At 43.7% G+C, this 16,240-nt stretch overlaps 6 protein-coding genes across 6 annotated transcripts; 3 read left to right on the top strand and 3 right to left on the bottom strand.

The window, feature by feature from the left end:
• Positions 1 to 4,292: 4,292 nt before the first annotated feature.
• Positions 4,293 to 6,271, bottom strand: BJY04DRAFT_225181 (hexose transporter protein; the record flags this gene model as incomplete). The annotated part of the gene is made up of 6 exons (XM_073718159.1): positions 4,293 to 4,965; positions 5,043 to 5,140; positions 5,216 to 5,481; positions 5,559 to 5,711; positions 5,770 to 6,018; positions 6,076 to 6,271. The coding sequence occupies 6 exons, from the start codon at positions 6,269 to 6,271 to the stop codon at positions 4,293 to 4,295; spliced, it is 1,635 nt and encodes a 544-aa protein (XP_073564110.1).
• Positions 6,272 to 6,548: 277 nt separating this feature from the next.
• BJY04DRAFT_226309 (HpcH/HpaI aldolase family protein) lies at positions 6,549 to 7,777 on the top strand (the record flags this gene model as incomplete). Its single annotated transcript, XM_073718390.1, has 6 exons — positions 6,549 to 6,595; positions 6,651 to 6,767; positions 6,827 to 6,974; positions 7,007 to 7,135; positions 7,206 to 7,548; positions 7,623 to 7,777. Coding segments are annotated over 6 exons (939 nt in total), but the record flags the coding sequence as incomplete, so codon positions are not given.
• Positions 7,778 to 8,305: 528 nt separating this feature from the next.
• On the bottom strand, positions 8,306 to 10,042 carry BJY04DRAFT_212185 (SDR family NAD(P)-dependent oxidoreductase; the record flags this gene model as incomplete). The annotated part of the gene is made up of 12 exons (XM_073714512.1): positions 8,306 to 8,359; positions 8,424 to 8,533; positions 8,635 to 8,762; positions 8,852 to 8,874; positions 9,006 to 9,039; positions 9,094 to 9,195; positions 9,341 to 9,380; positions 9,441 to 9,510; positions 9,564 to 9,636; positions 9,715 to 9,829; positions 9,906 to 9,945; positions 10,001 to 10,042. 12 exons carry the CDS (start codon positions 10,040 to 10,042, stop codon positions 8,306 to 8,308), a joined length of 831 nt encoding a protein of 276 aa, XP_073564108.1.
• Positions 10,043 to 10,586: 544 nt separating this feature from the next.
• On the top strand, positions 10,587 to 11,928 carry BJY04DRAFT_212184 (C-terminal binding protein; the record flags this gene model as incomplete). Its single annotated transcript, XM_073714511.1, has 4 exons — positions 10,587 to 10,652; positions 10,715 to 10,929; positions 11,043 to 11,125; positions 11,207 to 11,928. The coding sequence occupies 4 exons, from the start codon at positions 10,587 to 10,589 to the stop codon at positions 11,926 to 11,928; spliced, it is 1,086 nt and encodes a 361-aa protein (XP_073564107.1).
• A 989-nt stretch (positions 11,929 to 12,917) lies between these two features.
• BJY04DRAFT_225177 (uncharacterized protein) lies at positions 12,918 to 14,449 on the top strand (the record flags this gene model as incomplete). The annotated part of the gene is made up of 4 exons (XM_073718158.1): positions 12,918 to 13,080; positions 13,134 to 13,322; positions 13,380 to 13,541; positions 13,593 to 14,449. The coding sequence occupies 4 exons, from the start codon at positions 12,918 to 12,920 to the stop codon at positions 14,447 to 14,449; spliced, it is 1,371 nt and encodes a 456-aa protein (XP_073564106.1).
• Positions 14,450 to 14,819: 370 nt separating this feature from the next.
• Positions 14,820 to 16,068, bottom strand: BJY04DRAFT_225176 (Hemopexin-like domain-containing protein; the record flags this gene model as incomplete). The annotated part of the gene is made up of 2 exons (XM_073718157.1): positions 14,820 to 15,301; positions 15,351 to 16,068. The coding sequence occupies 2 exons, from the start codon at positions 16,066 to 16,068 to the stop codon at positions 14,820 to 14,822; spliced, it is 1,200 nt and encodes a 399-aa protein (XP_073564105.1).
• Between the last annotated feature and the right edge of the window lie 172 nt (positions 16,069 to 16,240).

Here is a 16,240-nt window from a genome sequence, read left to right as displayed (position 1 = left end):
AATATTATTATTTACTCGGAAACCTTTAAATAATATATACTAGATATATAAGAAATACTAGTAAAGCTGTAAAAAACAAATCTTAAATATAAGCTTAAGAAATACAAGTTTTACGCTAAGGAAACAGAGTTCTTAGGATACTAGATTACTAAGAATAGTATTTAGGCAGAAGCGTTAAAGATTAAGATAATTTAGGAATAGCTTATACCCAAGAATCTTAAGGAGCTATAATAGTTTATTAGCCTACTAAACTATTACTAATATTATATTAAGAGATACGCCTATAATATAGAACCCTTATTTAAACTACTAAAAAAAGATATCCTATATAAATAGATAAATAAGTAATAATAAGCTTTTAAGAAAGCTAAGGAAAAGTTAACTAATCTACTAGTTTAGAAATAATATAATCTTGCTCTACTTATAATAGTAGAAATAAATATATTAGATTATATTTTAGGAGCTATAATAACCTAAACTAGAACTAATAATAAGAAAAGATTAGTAGCTTTTTACTTAAAAAAGTTTACGCTACTAGAAGCAAATTATAATATTTATAATAAGGAACTACTAGCTATTATAATAGTATTTAAATATTAGAAAATCTACTTAAAAGATATAAGATATTAAGTTATAATTAGATCTAATTATAAGAATCTAACTTATTTTATAATAACTAAAGTATTAATAAGAAGATAAGCTAGATAAGCCAAACTATTATTATAGTTTGACTATAAGATAAAGTACTATAAAAAAACTAAGAATATATAAGTAGACGCCCTTAGCCGAAGACTAGACTATAAAAATAAGAAAAAAAGTCCGAAACTAGTAATCCTGCGAGTTAATAAAGATAAAATACTTGGAAATAACCTAATAATCCTAGCTATAATAATAGAAGTTAGTAGACTAGAAGTCTTAAACAAGGTTAAAAAAGCCTTAAAAATAATAAGCTTGTATAATAGATCCTAGAAGCATTAAATAATAAGATTAAATACTAAAATAACATAATTTAAATTAAGGAATTAATTTATATCCCACCTATACTAATTAACAAGATTATCTTATTATATTATAATAGTCTAATAAAAAGATATTTTAGAATTAATAAAATATACGAAAAGATCGCAAGAAACTATTATATTAAAAATATAAGGAAAAAGGTTAAAAAATATATTAGCAAATATAAAAGCTATATTAGGAATAAGCCTGCAAGGCATGCTTTATATAAGAAATTATAAAACTTAGAAATACTAATAAAACTATAAAAATAGATTATAATTAACTTTATAGGTCTTTTACTAATTATAATATTAGAAAAGGACTATCTCGTAGTTATTATAAACTAACTTATAAAATATATTTACCTAGTATTAATAATAATAACTATAACCGCAAGAAATATAGATTACCTATTTATTAATACTATTATTATAAATTATAGCATACTAAAGTATATTATATTAGATAAAAATAAACTATTCACTATAAAATTCTAAAAATTAGTTATGGACTAAATAGGGATTAAGTTATAAATAATTACTATATACTAACTATAATCTAATAAATAAATAGAAAAAGTAAACCAAACTATTAAGTAATATTTGTGATATTATATAAACTATATACAAGATAACTAGGAAGATAACCTACTAATAGCCTAGTTTATATATAATAATTTAGTTTATAGTATAATTAGTATAATACTATTTAAAGCTAATTATAAGTATTACTTAAGTATATATAAGAAACTACTATAAAAAGAATTAATAGCTAAGAAAGCTAACTTCTTTATAAATAAATTAAAAATAATCCAAGCCTAATTATTAAGAGACTTAGAGTTTATTAATATATAGATAGTAACCTACTATAATAAGAAAAGATCTAAGGGACTAGATCTAGAAGAGGGGGGGAAGGTTTTCTTCCTATAACAAAATATTAAAATAAAATAACTAAATATAAAGCTAGACCACGTCCGCTTAGGACTAGTTAATTATTAGTTTAAAGCTACTAGCTTTTATAAAGTATATATACCTAGTTTTTTATATTTTATTATTAGAACTAGTACCTATTAACGCCAAACTTGCTAAATATATAAAAGTTAAAAAAATAAATAAAGTAGAATATAAAGTTAAAAAGATTCTGAGCCACAAACAAGTTAGCAGCAAAACCCGATACCTAGTAAAGTAAAAAAAATATAATACCTCTAAAAATACCTGGGAACTTATCAAGAACCTGACGGGTTACTAGAAGAAGGTTTAAGAATATTACTAGGGATCTTAAAAGTAGAAAAATCTATATTTTACTAGAATATTAGAGACTTAATTATTTAAGTTAGACTAGTTTAGTCTAATATTATAACTAGCTAAGTAACTATAGCCTTATACTTATTAGCTAGGCGCTTAAGTTTAGAGTAATCTTTAGTAATTAGAGAATCCTCCTTATCTAACTAATTTATTACTACTATATTATAATCTAATATCTTAGCACCATAATCTTTAAGGAATTTCTATTATTTCTAAAGGCGAAGAATCTTTAATATTACTTCTTATATTTTTTAATTATATTCTAACTAGACGCGTTAGGTCTCTTCTAACTTAGAAACAAGCCTTACCTTATTTTAATTAAGATTATTCTATTCCTTATTACTATAGAATTATTTCTCGTATTTCCGACCACGACAAGTACACGACGCATAGTTCCGATTTTTCGAATTTATAATACAAGGAATATTATAAGCGAAGTAATAGCTACAAGACTATTCAATAGGGGAACCTTTGGAAGTAATTATATTAGCCTATTAACAACGTTCTTGGTAGCGGTTACGCTTGGGAGGTATAATAAGCCATTTCTGAAAGAGAAGAGGGAACCAGGACTCACGGGTGTGCGGGGAATCTATAATACTTATGCTTTCCGGGACGAAAAGCAAGAAGAGGGGGAGATAATATTAAGAACCCAGCCAGGCAGTCTACGCGGCAGAATAGTACGAACTAGTAATATTATAATAAGATAATAGTATCCTAGGATACTATTATTAAGGGAGAAATATTATTAGCCACGGAAAATTATATTATTATAATATTTAGGCCTTTAATATATTAACTATCTTTAATATTAAAATAGACCTAGTAATACTAACAGGTATAAATAGATACTAATTATTATATAATAAAGCCTACCCGGTAAGACGCCTATAAAAAAAGGTTACATGCGTATACTATAATAAAGGATTAAGGGAATAATATACTAGGGTAGTACCTAGGTACCTGATAGAAGATTATAAGAATAGTATACTAGAATAGTATACTAGCGAAGGATATTTAAGGACGCTTATTACTATTATATCTAGTCTTACTTGTTTTTTATAATTAATATAAGTTGTTATTTTAGAGTTATTTTTAGAATAGTAATATACTCGTATAAACTACTCTATAGGTATCTTATATATAAGATACTTAGCCTTGCTTACTTTAACTAAGCTTAACCCTAACCGTGACTAGTCCTTATACTAGTTAGACGTGAAGCTATTTAGAGAAAGGATTAAGTAAGTTAAGTCAAGCGTTACGAGCTTACGAGAGGTTACCAGGGTTAGGAAGACGCAGAGAGGTCTGTTCTTCCGTAACAAAAGGATTAAATAAGTTAAGTTAAGTATTACAAGCTTATAAGAGATTACTAAGGTAAGGAAGAAGCAAGAGGTTAGTTCTTCCATGACAAATAAGAAGAAAGAACTTAAGTATATATAAAAGATTAAGTCAAAATATAATCAGCATAAGAGAAGGGAGCTAGGAAATTAATATAGTCTAGTATATAAATCCCTTACTATACCCTTTTAGTAGCCTTTAGTATATAATATCCTGTTAAGGACAATAAAGGATAAATAGTTGAAAATTTCTTCTTTATTTCTTTACTATATCTCCTTATATAAAGCTAGAATATATCCTATAGGATATAGATATTATTATTTTTTATTTTTATCTTTGCCTAACCTCGTAAGCAATTTGGCTCCCTGTTTACAATATTCTCTCCTCCTATTGTGTCAGTCACCCCTATTTATTTTAATTTCTCCTGCTCTCGAATTGCAGCCATGATCATCCTATTCTTCAATCTTCATCACTACATACATATATAGATATACCGCGACAGCTAAACTGCGAATCGACTACGTGGTTTGTTTCGACATAAATAGAAGTCTCATTGCACTAATTCCTTTGACGATCAAACAAGTAGCATCACACAGGATGCATAGCGAAGAGATTGATGTGCTTCCCCTTGCTCTTCAACCACTTTCCACGATCTTATCCTTCTTTCTTCTCCGGGGCCTCCACATGCACCGCAGACATTTCCCCTTTTTCCCTGTCAGACTCCTCAAAAGCGACAGCCGCCATCTCCCTCGCAGCACGCGCATCTGTCGCGCCCAAGTCGAAAATCATTCCAACCTCCTCAATGGAGAGCTTCTTTGTCTCCGGGAAAAAGTAATAAATCATAAGAACAAACCCACAATCAATCGCAATATACACCGCATAATAGCGCCACGCAATGGCATCGAGCGCAATGGGATTTACGAATTGATTGAAAGTATTCCCCACCTGCTGCACACATAAGTAAATCGCGAGCCCCTTCGCACGCAGCGTGTACGGCATGATTTCCGCAATGTAGGAATAGTTTAACGTCGTCCAGCCGATGTCGTAGAAGCCGAAGAATATGAAGAGGAAAGGCACAGCCGCGATTCCGAGGTTTGTCTTTGTCCCGCCGGATTCGGCAAAGCCCGCTGAGAAGCCCATTACAAACGCGTAGCTGAATATCATGCCGATTGTGGAGGTGAGTAGTGTCGGGCGGCGCCCCCAGTCGTCAACGTAGAGGCCGGCTGTTTCGGCGATCACGAGGTTCCAGGCGGCGAGGCCGGCGTTCACGGAGAGGATATTGATCGGTTCGCTGATGCCGACTGATTTTAGGACTGGGGAGAGGTAGCTGGCGAGCAGAAGGAGGTTAGATAAGACTTCGCCATCTGTTGAAAAATAGTATAAGGGAACGGGGGTGGGACTCACTAGGACACGATGCCGTTACCGACCCAATTAACTCCCATTGCCATGACGACAGTCACGAGAAGGCGCTTGCGGTTCCCAGGCGTCTTCAGAAAGTCCGTCTAGAAAAAAAAGAAAACGAAACAACCGTTAGAAAGAGATCCATCCAGAACTGAGAGCTGAGTCAAGCTTCTTACGTAGGACGCCTTGCTATGCATCGTCTCCTCCTCGAGCGCAGTCTGTATCTCCCGATACTCCCATTGAACCAAAGCATCGTCGGGATCACCATTCGCGTGGTATTTTGCGAGCACATGGAGCGCTTTCGCCGTCTGACCATTTCGCATGAGAAACCGCGGCGATTCGGGGGCGTTGATGAGGATAAGAAGAACAGCTGCTGGGCCCACTAGGGCGAGGAGGCATGGGAAACGCCAGCTCCAGGTATTTGGGACCTCAAGCCCGATGACTGGAAAATAAAGGTTTCAAGGTCAGCCTCAACCCGCTGTCATATTCTCCGGCGGAAACAACTAGGGAACAACGTACCGCACATGATCGAACTCAGCAACGAGCCAATGTAGTAGCAGCCATAATACATGGTACTCATGTTCGAGCGGAGGCGTGGGTGTGCAGTCTCTTGCAGAAGGACCGGGGCACTCGTCTTGGCAAGCGCTCCACCGATTCCCATAATCACTCGCGCTGGCAGGAAAGGTCAGAGAGGCCAGAAAGGTCACAAAGTCCAACGAAGGTAACGCACAAACGATGAAGTGGACCGTGTTCGGAGAGAGCGCATTCCAAATCGCACCAGCAATGACTAAGACAGAGCCAATCATGACACATACTTTGCGACCCCAGGTATTGCAAATCCAGGCCGCCGGAAATCCCATCACGATACCGGGGAGGAGGATCGCCGCAGATATAATTCCAAGCCAGTGGCCACTGGGGCTGTCAAAGTACTCGTTCCAGGTCGGCATCGCCTGGAGGCCAGTGAGAAGACCCTGATCATCTGCAGTCGCTCGTTAGTGCTGTCCTTTTTTGCCAATCTGGCCAGCAGACAACATACAGCCCAAGTAGAAGGGGCACAGCATGGAGCCCATGTTGTAAAAGACGTTCCATCGAAGACAGGGGTCTTTCCACCATGTTGAATTCGTATTGTCTGAAGGTAGGACTGAGTTAACGTTTGCGCTGATTGCGGATAAAATGGTCTTAGACATACTGGAAAATCTCGCATGCGTGGGGATCGCTTCGTCCTTCGCCATAGTGGGCAGGCGTATGGTGTTGTGAGGCGACTAAGTTACCATCTAGCAGCCTTCCATCGCTGGTTTATGTACAATGATCTGGATCGTGTCCGGGGTGCACGATAGTGAGAGAAAACATTGGAGTACCCCGTGGGGTAGGATGACCTTGGTTTTGCTCCTGGTTGGCTGGTCTGCCGCATACATGCGGGTCTTGATATGTGGTTTAACCGCCGGGTAATTCAACCCCGCGGCAATACTCCAGATTCCAGCTGGTAAACTCACTAACATTCGAGGCATGGCGCAACCTTCGAGACAACCAACTCGGCGTTGGATCGCCGTAATTGGGTATATTTATCCCGAAATTCTCATTTGTCTGAATGACTCGCGGCTGACATTCCAGATTAGATCTCCTTTCATTGGTATTAATCGAGGTCCGTGTGCAGATAGCAATGTCGCTTCCAACTCCGATCACTTCGGCACTGCAAGGCCCCTCTGTGGCTTTTGGGTTTTGGCTCACGTATGTTTTGCTAAAAACGAACCAAAATTGAATCATAGCGCACTAACACTCAAGCGCAGGCTACCTAGCGGTGCCCTCGCCAAGACCATAGTCCACGGCTCCTCCTGTTCTTCAACGAAATTTAGCTGGATCCTCATTGACGCCGAGCACGGGTTGATTTCTGATAATCACTACTATGATGCAAGTTCCCGACGTTCACTAGCAATCGTTTTTCAATTACTAGGCTAATCAAGGCTTAGCTCACAAACGCTATTGCCTCCGAAGACGCAAGCCCCATTATCCGAATCCCATCGGCGGAGGAATGGATGATCAAGCGTGCATTAGATGCTGGGGCACACGGGATCATGGTTCCTATGTGTCATTCTGAGGTACGAGGCCCTGCACTGGTGTTTTACGGAGCTAATTGCAATGGTTACTAATCTATCTTACTGGATGCAGGTACACGCGACAAACATTGTGAAATACGCCAAATACCCACCCCTCGGGACGCGAGGCTACGGTCCAATGTTCGCGCCACACTCATTTCGCGGAGTAAACGCAGGCCCTGAGTACGATGACGGCGCACAGGTGGGTATAACTATCGCCGTGCAAATCGAGTCCCAGTCCGGAGTGGAGAACGTGGAGAGGATCGCCGCCGTTGACGGTGTCGATGTCGTCTTCGTCGGACCATTCGATCTTGCGAGGCAGATGGGTATCACTCGTGGTGGAGAGGAACATGAGGCGGCGATTCAACGGATCTTGAAGGCTACCCATGCGGTGAATAAGAAGGCGGCGATCTTCTGTATGTTTTGTCCTTTTTTTTAATATCAGGAGTCACCGTATTCGCGGCGAGTGCTAATGCTGATTTCTGAACAGGTACAGATGGTCTTGATGCCTTGGCGCGTGCGAAGCAAGGCTTCGATATGATCTCTGTTAATACTGATGTTGGGGTCCTGAGAGCAGGTATGTTGAATGAACTAAAGACTGCAAACGGTGAGGCAATGAATAGTACCTCGAAAGATACATATTAAATAGACCTTATGTGCATAGGATAATGTGATTCGCTTGCCGATGATGCCTACGTTTTTTTCATTTGAAAAGTAGCAATGAATAAATAATAAAACATGATATCTACATGAAAATACTAGTATTGTGAGCATGAAAAACACCCGCTAAACAGGGAAGTACTTAACTGCCATGACATGATAATATAGCTATGACATTTGTGAAATGCATGGTGATACTTACTAGCATACCGGCCGTCGCGTATACTTCGCTGTATATATTTATGGTATTCTGTGTATATAGCTAAACTAGTGTGACTATCCACTGTGTAGGATAGTGTGTATAGAGGCCGGTTTAATGCATCCCCTCCTAGTTAGCAGAGAGACAAGCAAAGACAGGAGTAAACTCATTGATGTATTGGAAAACAACATTCCTTTTATATTGAAAAACACAAAGCCTACTCACAGATTATACTTCATGAACTAGCCGAGATAATAACTATATATGATATGTTTTCGACCAAATTTACCAATCCTGGAGGGAAGGGAGATGCTCTAATAAGAATAAGTATCTTCTGGCATGCGAATACCATCGTTGATGGAGCCGCCCTGTCACGAAAGGTCAGTCCGTGCCTCTTATATCTTCCTAAGAAAAGTTACTCGAAACACTAACCATGGCTCTACCACCATCAACAAGGAGATGTCCTCCATTCATATATCCGCCAGCTCTGGAACTGAGCATCAGACATGGCCCGACAATCTCTTCTGGGCAGCCCGCTCGTCCTAGGCGAGAGAGATATGTATGTCAGTGTTGACTTTCAGGAAGCAAAAGGGGGCGATATGCAGATGTTGTGGGGGGAGGGGGAAACAGCAGATTGACCTACCGGCAGTGCTTCTCTTGGCTGCGGCTGTTGCAAAGTGGTTGAGTGTTCCCTCGTTGCTGGAGCTATCTGTCGTTGTCATCTCGCTTGGGAAGATTCCTGGGAGGATGGTGTTGACCCGGATCTTCATACTAGAAGGAGAAAAGAAAAAATAGAAAATAAAAGTCAGTCGGTCGTAAAATTCTTGCAGATCCTAGCAATAGATAAATATGGTACGCACGGATGAAATCGGCCAGCAAGAAGCTTAGATAGATGCAAGGCTTGACCAATGTGTTAGTAAATGATCGTATGGGTGCTGGGTTTGATAGACGAACCAGCAGCCTATCAGAATTAGCGGAGAAGTCCACCAGAGTAGGGTAAATGAGGGTTCTTACCTTAGATGCGGCATAAGTGATCGTTCCCATCGCTCTGTATCATACGATCAGCCAACGCCCCTCTAACCATAGACACGCGCTCACCCACCTTTGATTCATAATAGCCGCCAACGAGGCGATAACAATCACGCTTGGGTCCTGAGACTTTCGCAGCAGTGGTACAAACCCCACAGTAGTAAAATATACACCGCTGATATTGACTAAACCTATGTCAGCAACAGAGGGATATGAATCTCTCCCGTAGTTTCTTCGACATACCATTATTGGTGGAAGTGAAATCATCACTAGGGAAGCTTAGCATCAGATCGTTATTTTCGGTAGAACTTGGTACATACTCCTGAAGACTTTCCCAGAGACCCCTTTCGACAGCATCGGCTGTTCACATCCTTTCAGTTGGTTGTCAAGCTGCTAAGATAAATTCGACGAAGACCTTACCGTCATTGGGGTCCCATGCCGGGTACTTGATTGATCCGGGGAGACCGGCGTTGTTGATAAGTACATCGATCTGAGGCTTGTTATTAGCTATAAAGCATAAAAGTACCATTGAGTTTGGAATACATGTTCCTCTCTCTCAGAGATCTGCTTGACAAGCTCCGCACAGCCGTTCTTGGTTGCCACATCACCGCGAATACTGGATATATTGTCAGAAAATACACACGAAAATAACGAGTAGAACCCAAGGGCTAAGATGAGGAGAAAAAAAACCTACGGAATGACATTCCCACCCTTATCATTCATTTCCCGCGCAGTCTTCTCGAGGACCTCCGCGCGGCGCCCGGTGATATAGACCTTGGCGCCATTCGTAGAGAAACCCTCCGCGAGAGCTGCATAAGCATTAGCTTAGTTAGAAAATCCATCGCAATTGAGGGCAATAGAACATAGCAGCTGGAGCCGACTCACCCTTTCCAAGACCGGAACCGCCACCTGTGATGACCACCACCTACGACGATTAGTTTGCTTAATGCGGGGTTAATGAGGGAAAACTAAGGTCTTACTTTGTCCTTGACACTAAAAAGGCTTTCAAGTTGAAGAGACATCTTTGAAGAGCAATTGCAATAGGTAACTAGTCCACCAGAACTTTTGCGATGGTCGCTTGGTGATTGAGACTGTAGGCAGACAGTGAAGCTCTACCGATAACCTCGACAGGCAATTAAATGATCGAACTGTAATGAGGGAAGCTGTAAACGCTTCCAGTACCGATTGAATCAGGATCCAATTCACTATGACTTTCTTCGTGCTCTAGATAGTGGCATCGTGTCCACCGAGCCCCGCTTGCAGTTTAGCCGCGGGTAAGTATATCAGTTTAACCGTTGGCCAGCGGGCCATCGCGTTGCGTATCGGAGAAACACTGAGACCCGGCTTGTAAACTGCAAAGATCATCGCAACTAAATTTGGCAGGAAGCACCAGATTGAAGAATGTAGCCAAGGCAGCTGATGGCGACAGACGACTCTAGAATCTCAGTCACTCGTTTCTAGCCTTGATCACTTTAATCTGGCTAGTACTTCTTCCTCCCTTATCGGTGACGGTTTAGCCCAACATTCAGCTCTCGCTACTTATCCCCCACTGTCCTTGTATACGTGATGGCCTCCGAAGAAATTGCAGCTATCCCAACCTACACAATAATACAAGCCGATGGGCTCTATCAGGTATGTCTTGGTCCCTTAGATATACACAGTCCATTTCTAACGCCAGAATTCGAAAATGAAAGGACGACTCCATCGAGCAAGAAATCCTAAAGTCAACCAACCCCGCACATCCCTACAAAATCAATTACCTAGAAACAAATCTGTCTCCTGCTGGAGTTCCCACGTATAAGCCATGGACTACGATTGAAAAGTCACTGCGCGACAAGGTCAATGGCATCTCCATTCTGAAGCCGGACTTTACTGCCGCAGATCTGGACCTGTTCCCGAGTTTGAAAGTGTAAGAGCTCTTTGAGCTGTCTTTGATATTCATACGCATTTTACGCTTGGATCTTTCTTTTTTTTTATTTTTTTTTTTTTTACCGGCAGCTGACCTCTGCTTTGGCTCTCCAGGCTGGTTCGAATGGGGGTGGGTTACGACCGTGTTGATCGCGTTGCTCTAGCTAAGCGAGGTGTTACACTATGCAATGTCCCAGGTATGCTTTGACTCATCATACCTCTCATGGTTACTGCCACGTCATGCAACTTCGAGGCTCATGCATACCTTCACAAAACAGACTACGGAACATGTGAAATCGCCGACCACGCCGTCGCCCTCGCGCTCTCACTGCGCCGCGGAATCATCCTCCACCATGACAAGCAACGCGGCAACCCCCCTGCGGAATGGACATATATCGAGACACCTCTTGTCTCCCGAATCCAGGGGGCGACATTCGGAGTTCTAGGCCTGGGACTTATCGGAACCGCCGTCGCTCTACGTGCCAAAGCGTTCGGATGGAATGTCCTCGTCTACGACCCTTTCGTGCCCAACGGCGTCGATAAGTCATTTGGAGTGGAGCGAACCAGGGATCTGAAAGCCCTTTTCCAAAGAAGTACCACTGTGAGCGTGCACTGCCCTTCGACACCGCAGACGCAGAAGCTAGTCGGGTACGAGTTGCTCAGCCTAATGCCCAAGGGCGGGATCCTGATCAATACCTCCCGTGGGGAAGTAGTTAACCTTGATGATGTGGAGCGCTGCCTGAGGCAGGGTATTCTGGCGGGTGTGGGGTTGGACGTCGTCCCTGATGAGCCCATCCCCGTGGAAGGGCCTGTTCACCCTTTGTTGCAGGCGTATCGCGATCAGGAGGATTGGCTGGTTGGGCGGATGGCAGTCACACCGCACAGTGCGTATCATAGTCCGGAGAGTCTCTTTGATATCAGAGTTAAGACGGCTGAGACGATGCGGGATGTTCTTATCAACGGGTTGAAGGTCAATATTATTCAGCCGCCTAAGGAATGAAATCTTGCGGAAGAGTGCAATCACAGAGGACGGACTGCCTGCAAAAAAGAGAAGTTTCAATGGCAGCATAGGTAGCATATATCACAAACATACCGCTGTCCAATAAGTGTGATCATTTTCTACCCTAAACAAATATTATTTTAATAGGTCTTACTATTACAAAATAACTAACCTCTAGTCTGTTCCTAACCCTGGGAACTTTTTATAAACTTGTAATAACTTAACTTATACTTAATCCATTTATTGATAGCTGTTATATCTAACTAGTATAAAAACTTAGTTATAATTAGGTGTGAGAAGGGGGTTTCTTATAGGCTTGGTTGAATCAGCGTATTTAAGACTCGGGAACCTAATAAGGAAATAAGGGCTGTTTTCAAGGATCGCGAAAATAGTGTAGATTAACGCTGAGGTTCAGAATCTCGCTCCACGAGGATTCTGAAGTCAGTGTACGCTTAGTCAGCCCGCGGCTGAGTCAGCACTGGCAGGACATTCGCGTGTCCTTACATTAGGGTTAAGTCTGTTATGGAACAGGCAGCTTATCTGCTTCTTCCTAACCCTGGTAATCTCTTATAAGCTTATAATAATAACTTGACTTCCTTGATTCTTCTTTTAATATTTATTTTATCTAACTAGTATAAAGACTAGGTATAATTAGGTTAAGCTTAGTTAAAGTAAGTAAGGCTAAGTATTTTATATATAAAGTATCTATAAAGTAATTTATATAACTATATTATACCAGACTCAGGCGCTACAGGGATTCTGGGGGCGGATTTGGCGTGGGTTTCGCAAGTTCAGCAATGCCAGCAGCTCCTGTTGCGCTTTTCTGGACCTGATTCCGGACTCAGTCTTTTCGTCCACTTTCTGTGGCGCTTTGAAATTGATCGTTTGTGTGAGTACTCACCTGACAGGAATTTGCGTCTCAGCTAATGGTGTGACTATTCCACGGAGATTAGGCGGCACAGCGCATTGGCGAAGTACGCCAGGAGGTAATGGACGCCTTGGAGAGCTTGCCGGAGATCTTGTCCAATACTACTGAGGCCTTAGCTATCTACTATACAAGCGAGTCGATGCCCCGCAGAACATCCGACTTCTATGTATCGATTATCTGCGCTCTGGAGGGTATACTGGCCTGGTTCAAGCACAGAGCAGCGGGTGGGTTGATGAACTTCCGCTTTGACGAACAGCGCCCACTAAAGCCTGCATAGGGAAAGCTTTCAGAGCCCTTTTCAAGCAAACCGACTACAACCAAGCCCTCCTTGGCAGTATGGAAACCATCAAGGCCCGCGTTAGGCAGCTCAATGAGACAGCCATGCGCTGCACCATGCAAGTTGTACGTTACGTCGACGAGGGTGTTGCCCGAGCGAGGAAAGACACAAGTGATGGATTCAACAGGGGTAAGTGATAGGTGCTCCATCATCACTTTCGCACTCGGGCTTAACTAGCTGCTGCAGTCAATCTGGACAATAATGCGGTACTGTCCCAGCTCTCAGACATACGCGAAAAGGTCGAAGCAATTGCCCGTGAGCAGGTGGCTCTAGCCGCAAAGCACGCGAACGTGTTGACTAAAGCCCAGGCCAGTTTTGAGGACCAAATGCTGGATGCTCGAGCGTCTGGTGAGTACACTTTCCCCCCCCCTTCGGCACTCAATTCTCACAGTACCCCAGCGTCTCCTCATCAAAATCATCAAAAGCCACCGAAGAAAGCGCCCGTGGATGTAGGAAGTATTCTCGCGCAGCTGGGCTACGACTCTCACACATCCGAGAAAGACCTCGCTTCGTGCCTGCGGCTTGGCAGAACCCTGACCCTCACCGAGGAGAACAGAGTCGCAACAATCATAAAGCATCCGCGCCTTGCTGCTTGGCTGATAAGTCCAGAACCTGATATACTGCTTGTGAACAGCAACGGCGAGAACAAGCGTTGGTCTCCCATGTCATACGTCTCCGCTCAACTCATCTCGTCCTTCGGCAAATGCGATGGCTCAATCATCCCGCTGTACTTCTTCTGCGGCGAGCACATCAACTGGCGAAGGGACGACAATGCCTACCCTCCCTCACTAATAAGCACTCTCATCGGCCAACTTCTCTCGCACTGGTGGTCATCGCCAGAAGAACTACCTCCAATGCAAAACTTGCGCAACAAGCCTAAACCAGCCAGTACGGTTGAGCTCTGGAGCCTGTTCAAGCGCCTCATCAGACAGATACCTGAAACATACATCGTCTTGTGCATTATCGACGGAATCAGCTACTTCGAAGACGATGAACGGCGCGAAGATGCATGCTCTATAGTCAAGGGTCTCAACTCGCTTGTTCAGCGAGGCAGAGGCCCGTCGCCGTTGCTCAAAGTGCTATTAACAAGTCCGTCGATCTGCAGACATATACGCCGCTACCTTGAGAAATCTGATATCATTAATATTCCTGCTGTTTGCCCGGCACAAGGAGGGTTCCGGCAGCGAGAGCTGGACATGCAGTTCCGTTGCTTGACGCAACTGACAGAGGTAGAACTAGCCACGCTTCCCGAATGAGGATGAGGATAAGCAAACTGCGTGATGCACCTGGGTTTGCTTCTATTCTAGTTCGTCAAGTGTAAAAAGAACCTTGATATTACGTACAATGTCTGACCCGGGCGTAGACGAGCTTGCTGAGTGACTGCGTATTCATGATAAGTAGGCCCAGGCTAAGAAGTCGTCTACTTCGTGCCAAAACATTTGCAAAGTCCCCGTAATCAGGTTGAGTGTAGAGTATCTCCTCTTAGTCATGGCTGTCGGTTGCAGCTGAAAGAGTTATGGCTAAGGTATAGACAGGCATTGGAGATCTCACTGGAAACAAAAGACAAAGGAGAGGCGCTCGTGCGAGTAGATCTTCTTCTCCTCCTCCTCCTGCTTTTTCTTCTTCTCACCCACCAAAGACGGGCCCCATCTGCACAATCTCCGGAGGCCAAGTATACCCAATGAGCCCCGTAAGGACGCCATTTCCAACACACCACTGAGTTTTATTATGGCCGCCGGCCGAGTTGCCAGCAACCAGAGTCTTGTTCTGATTCGTTGCAATGCTCAAATAATCCCAGATCTCCCCAATCTGCGTGTAAAACGTGGTGAAGCGTTCGCCGGCCCGGGGGTTCAGCCAGATGGCTTTGTACTTCTGGGCACCAAGGTCAGTGCCTACGGTCTCCCGGTAGCCATCTTCCCATGTAAGCTGGACCTTGCGAATCCCCCAGTATTCTGTCGCGTACCAGTAGCCCTCCCACACCTCGATGCCGGTCACGGCTGCCGGACGGTACGCAGAGTACCAGTTTTTGCCTACACGGCCGACGGGGCTGGGATAGTGTAGACGACTGAACAGGGATTGGGGCTGCGCTGGCTGCCCGGCACCTGCTCCTGCACCCACCTGAGCCGGAGCTTTGTCCAGAGCCAGAGCCAGAATTACTTCCAGACCCAGACCCCGATCCGGAACCGGAGGACTGCTGCCGGTTCGCAATCCAATCCAAACTCTTCCAATGGTTCTCCCATCTTGCGGGCCCCCACGGTAGGACATCCGGCTTTGACGGGACCACCTGCACGCGCGCATACCGGTCCTTGTAGAAAAAGTACGTCTCGCCCGTATACCGGGCCTTGTCCTCGGGGACCTGGAGCACGGCATCCACCGAGTCAAGCCCCGCCTTGCTGACCCCAGGCCATTCCTTAGCGATCTCCGTGGGGCTGTACACGACCTTGTCCCGGACCAAGTCAATATTGACATAGTTCTTCCCGCTGAAGAGATAGGCTTGCCCCGGGACACCCGGCACGACGATGCCAGCGCCTACCCGGTCGACCGCCGTGCCGGCCGGCGACTTCCACTTCTGCAGCGTCTTGACGGGGCCCTCGACAATCACGTCCCCGCCACCCTTGGGCGTGAACTTGATCTGCACTACCTCCAGCCCGCGCAAGAAATACAGTTCGTCTGCTGTCCCTTGGACGGGGATTATGGCGTCCACCATGTCGATGCCCGCTTGCGCGAGCGACTTCCAGTGGTCTTTGATTGGGGCGGGGCCCCAGGTTCGCTTCTCGGTTGAGGTGTAGGGCTCCCATTTCACGCGGCAGTACTTGTCTACCGAGAAGAAGTAGGCTTCGCCGATGTCTTTTTGGTAGAATGCGGCGTCGACCATGGCGGGTGGGTAGTGGCGGAGAAGGTGAGGGGGGGATAGGTGATGCTTGAGGATCTAGTGTGTGTCTGCAATGACAAGAGGGGGGGGGGCTGTTCTCTTTGGAGCCATCTTCAATGTCTCCTCGTCGATCCATTATTAATGGCTAAATGAGGCAGCTAGAAAACCGGCGTGC

This window comes from Aspergillus karnatakaensis, assembly GCF_047715665.1.
Source record: "Aspergillus karnatakaensis strain CBS 102800 unplaced genomic scaffold BJY04scaffold_121, whole genome shotgun sequence".
NCBI classification, from domain to species: Eukaryota; Fungi; Ascomycota; class Eurotiomycetes; order Eurotiales; family Aspergillaceae; genus Aspergillus; species Aspergillus karnatakaensis.
Note: the sequence above shows the minus strand (reverse complement) of the source record. Positions and strands in the feature narration are given on the sequence as shown.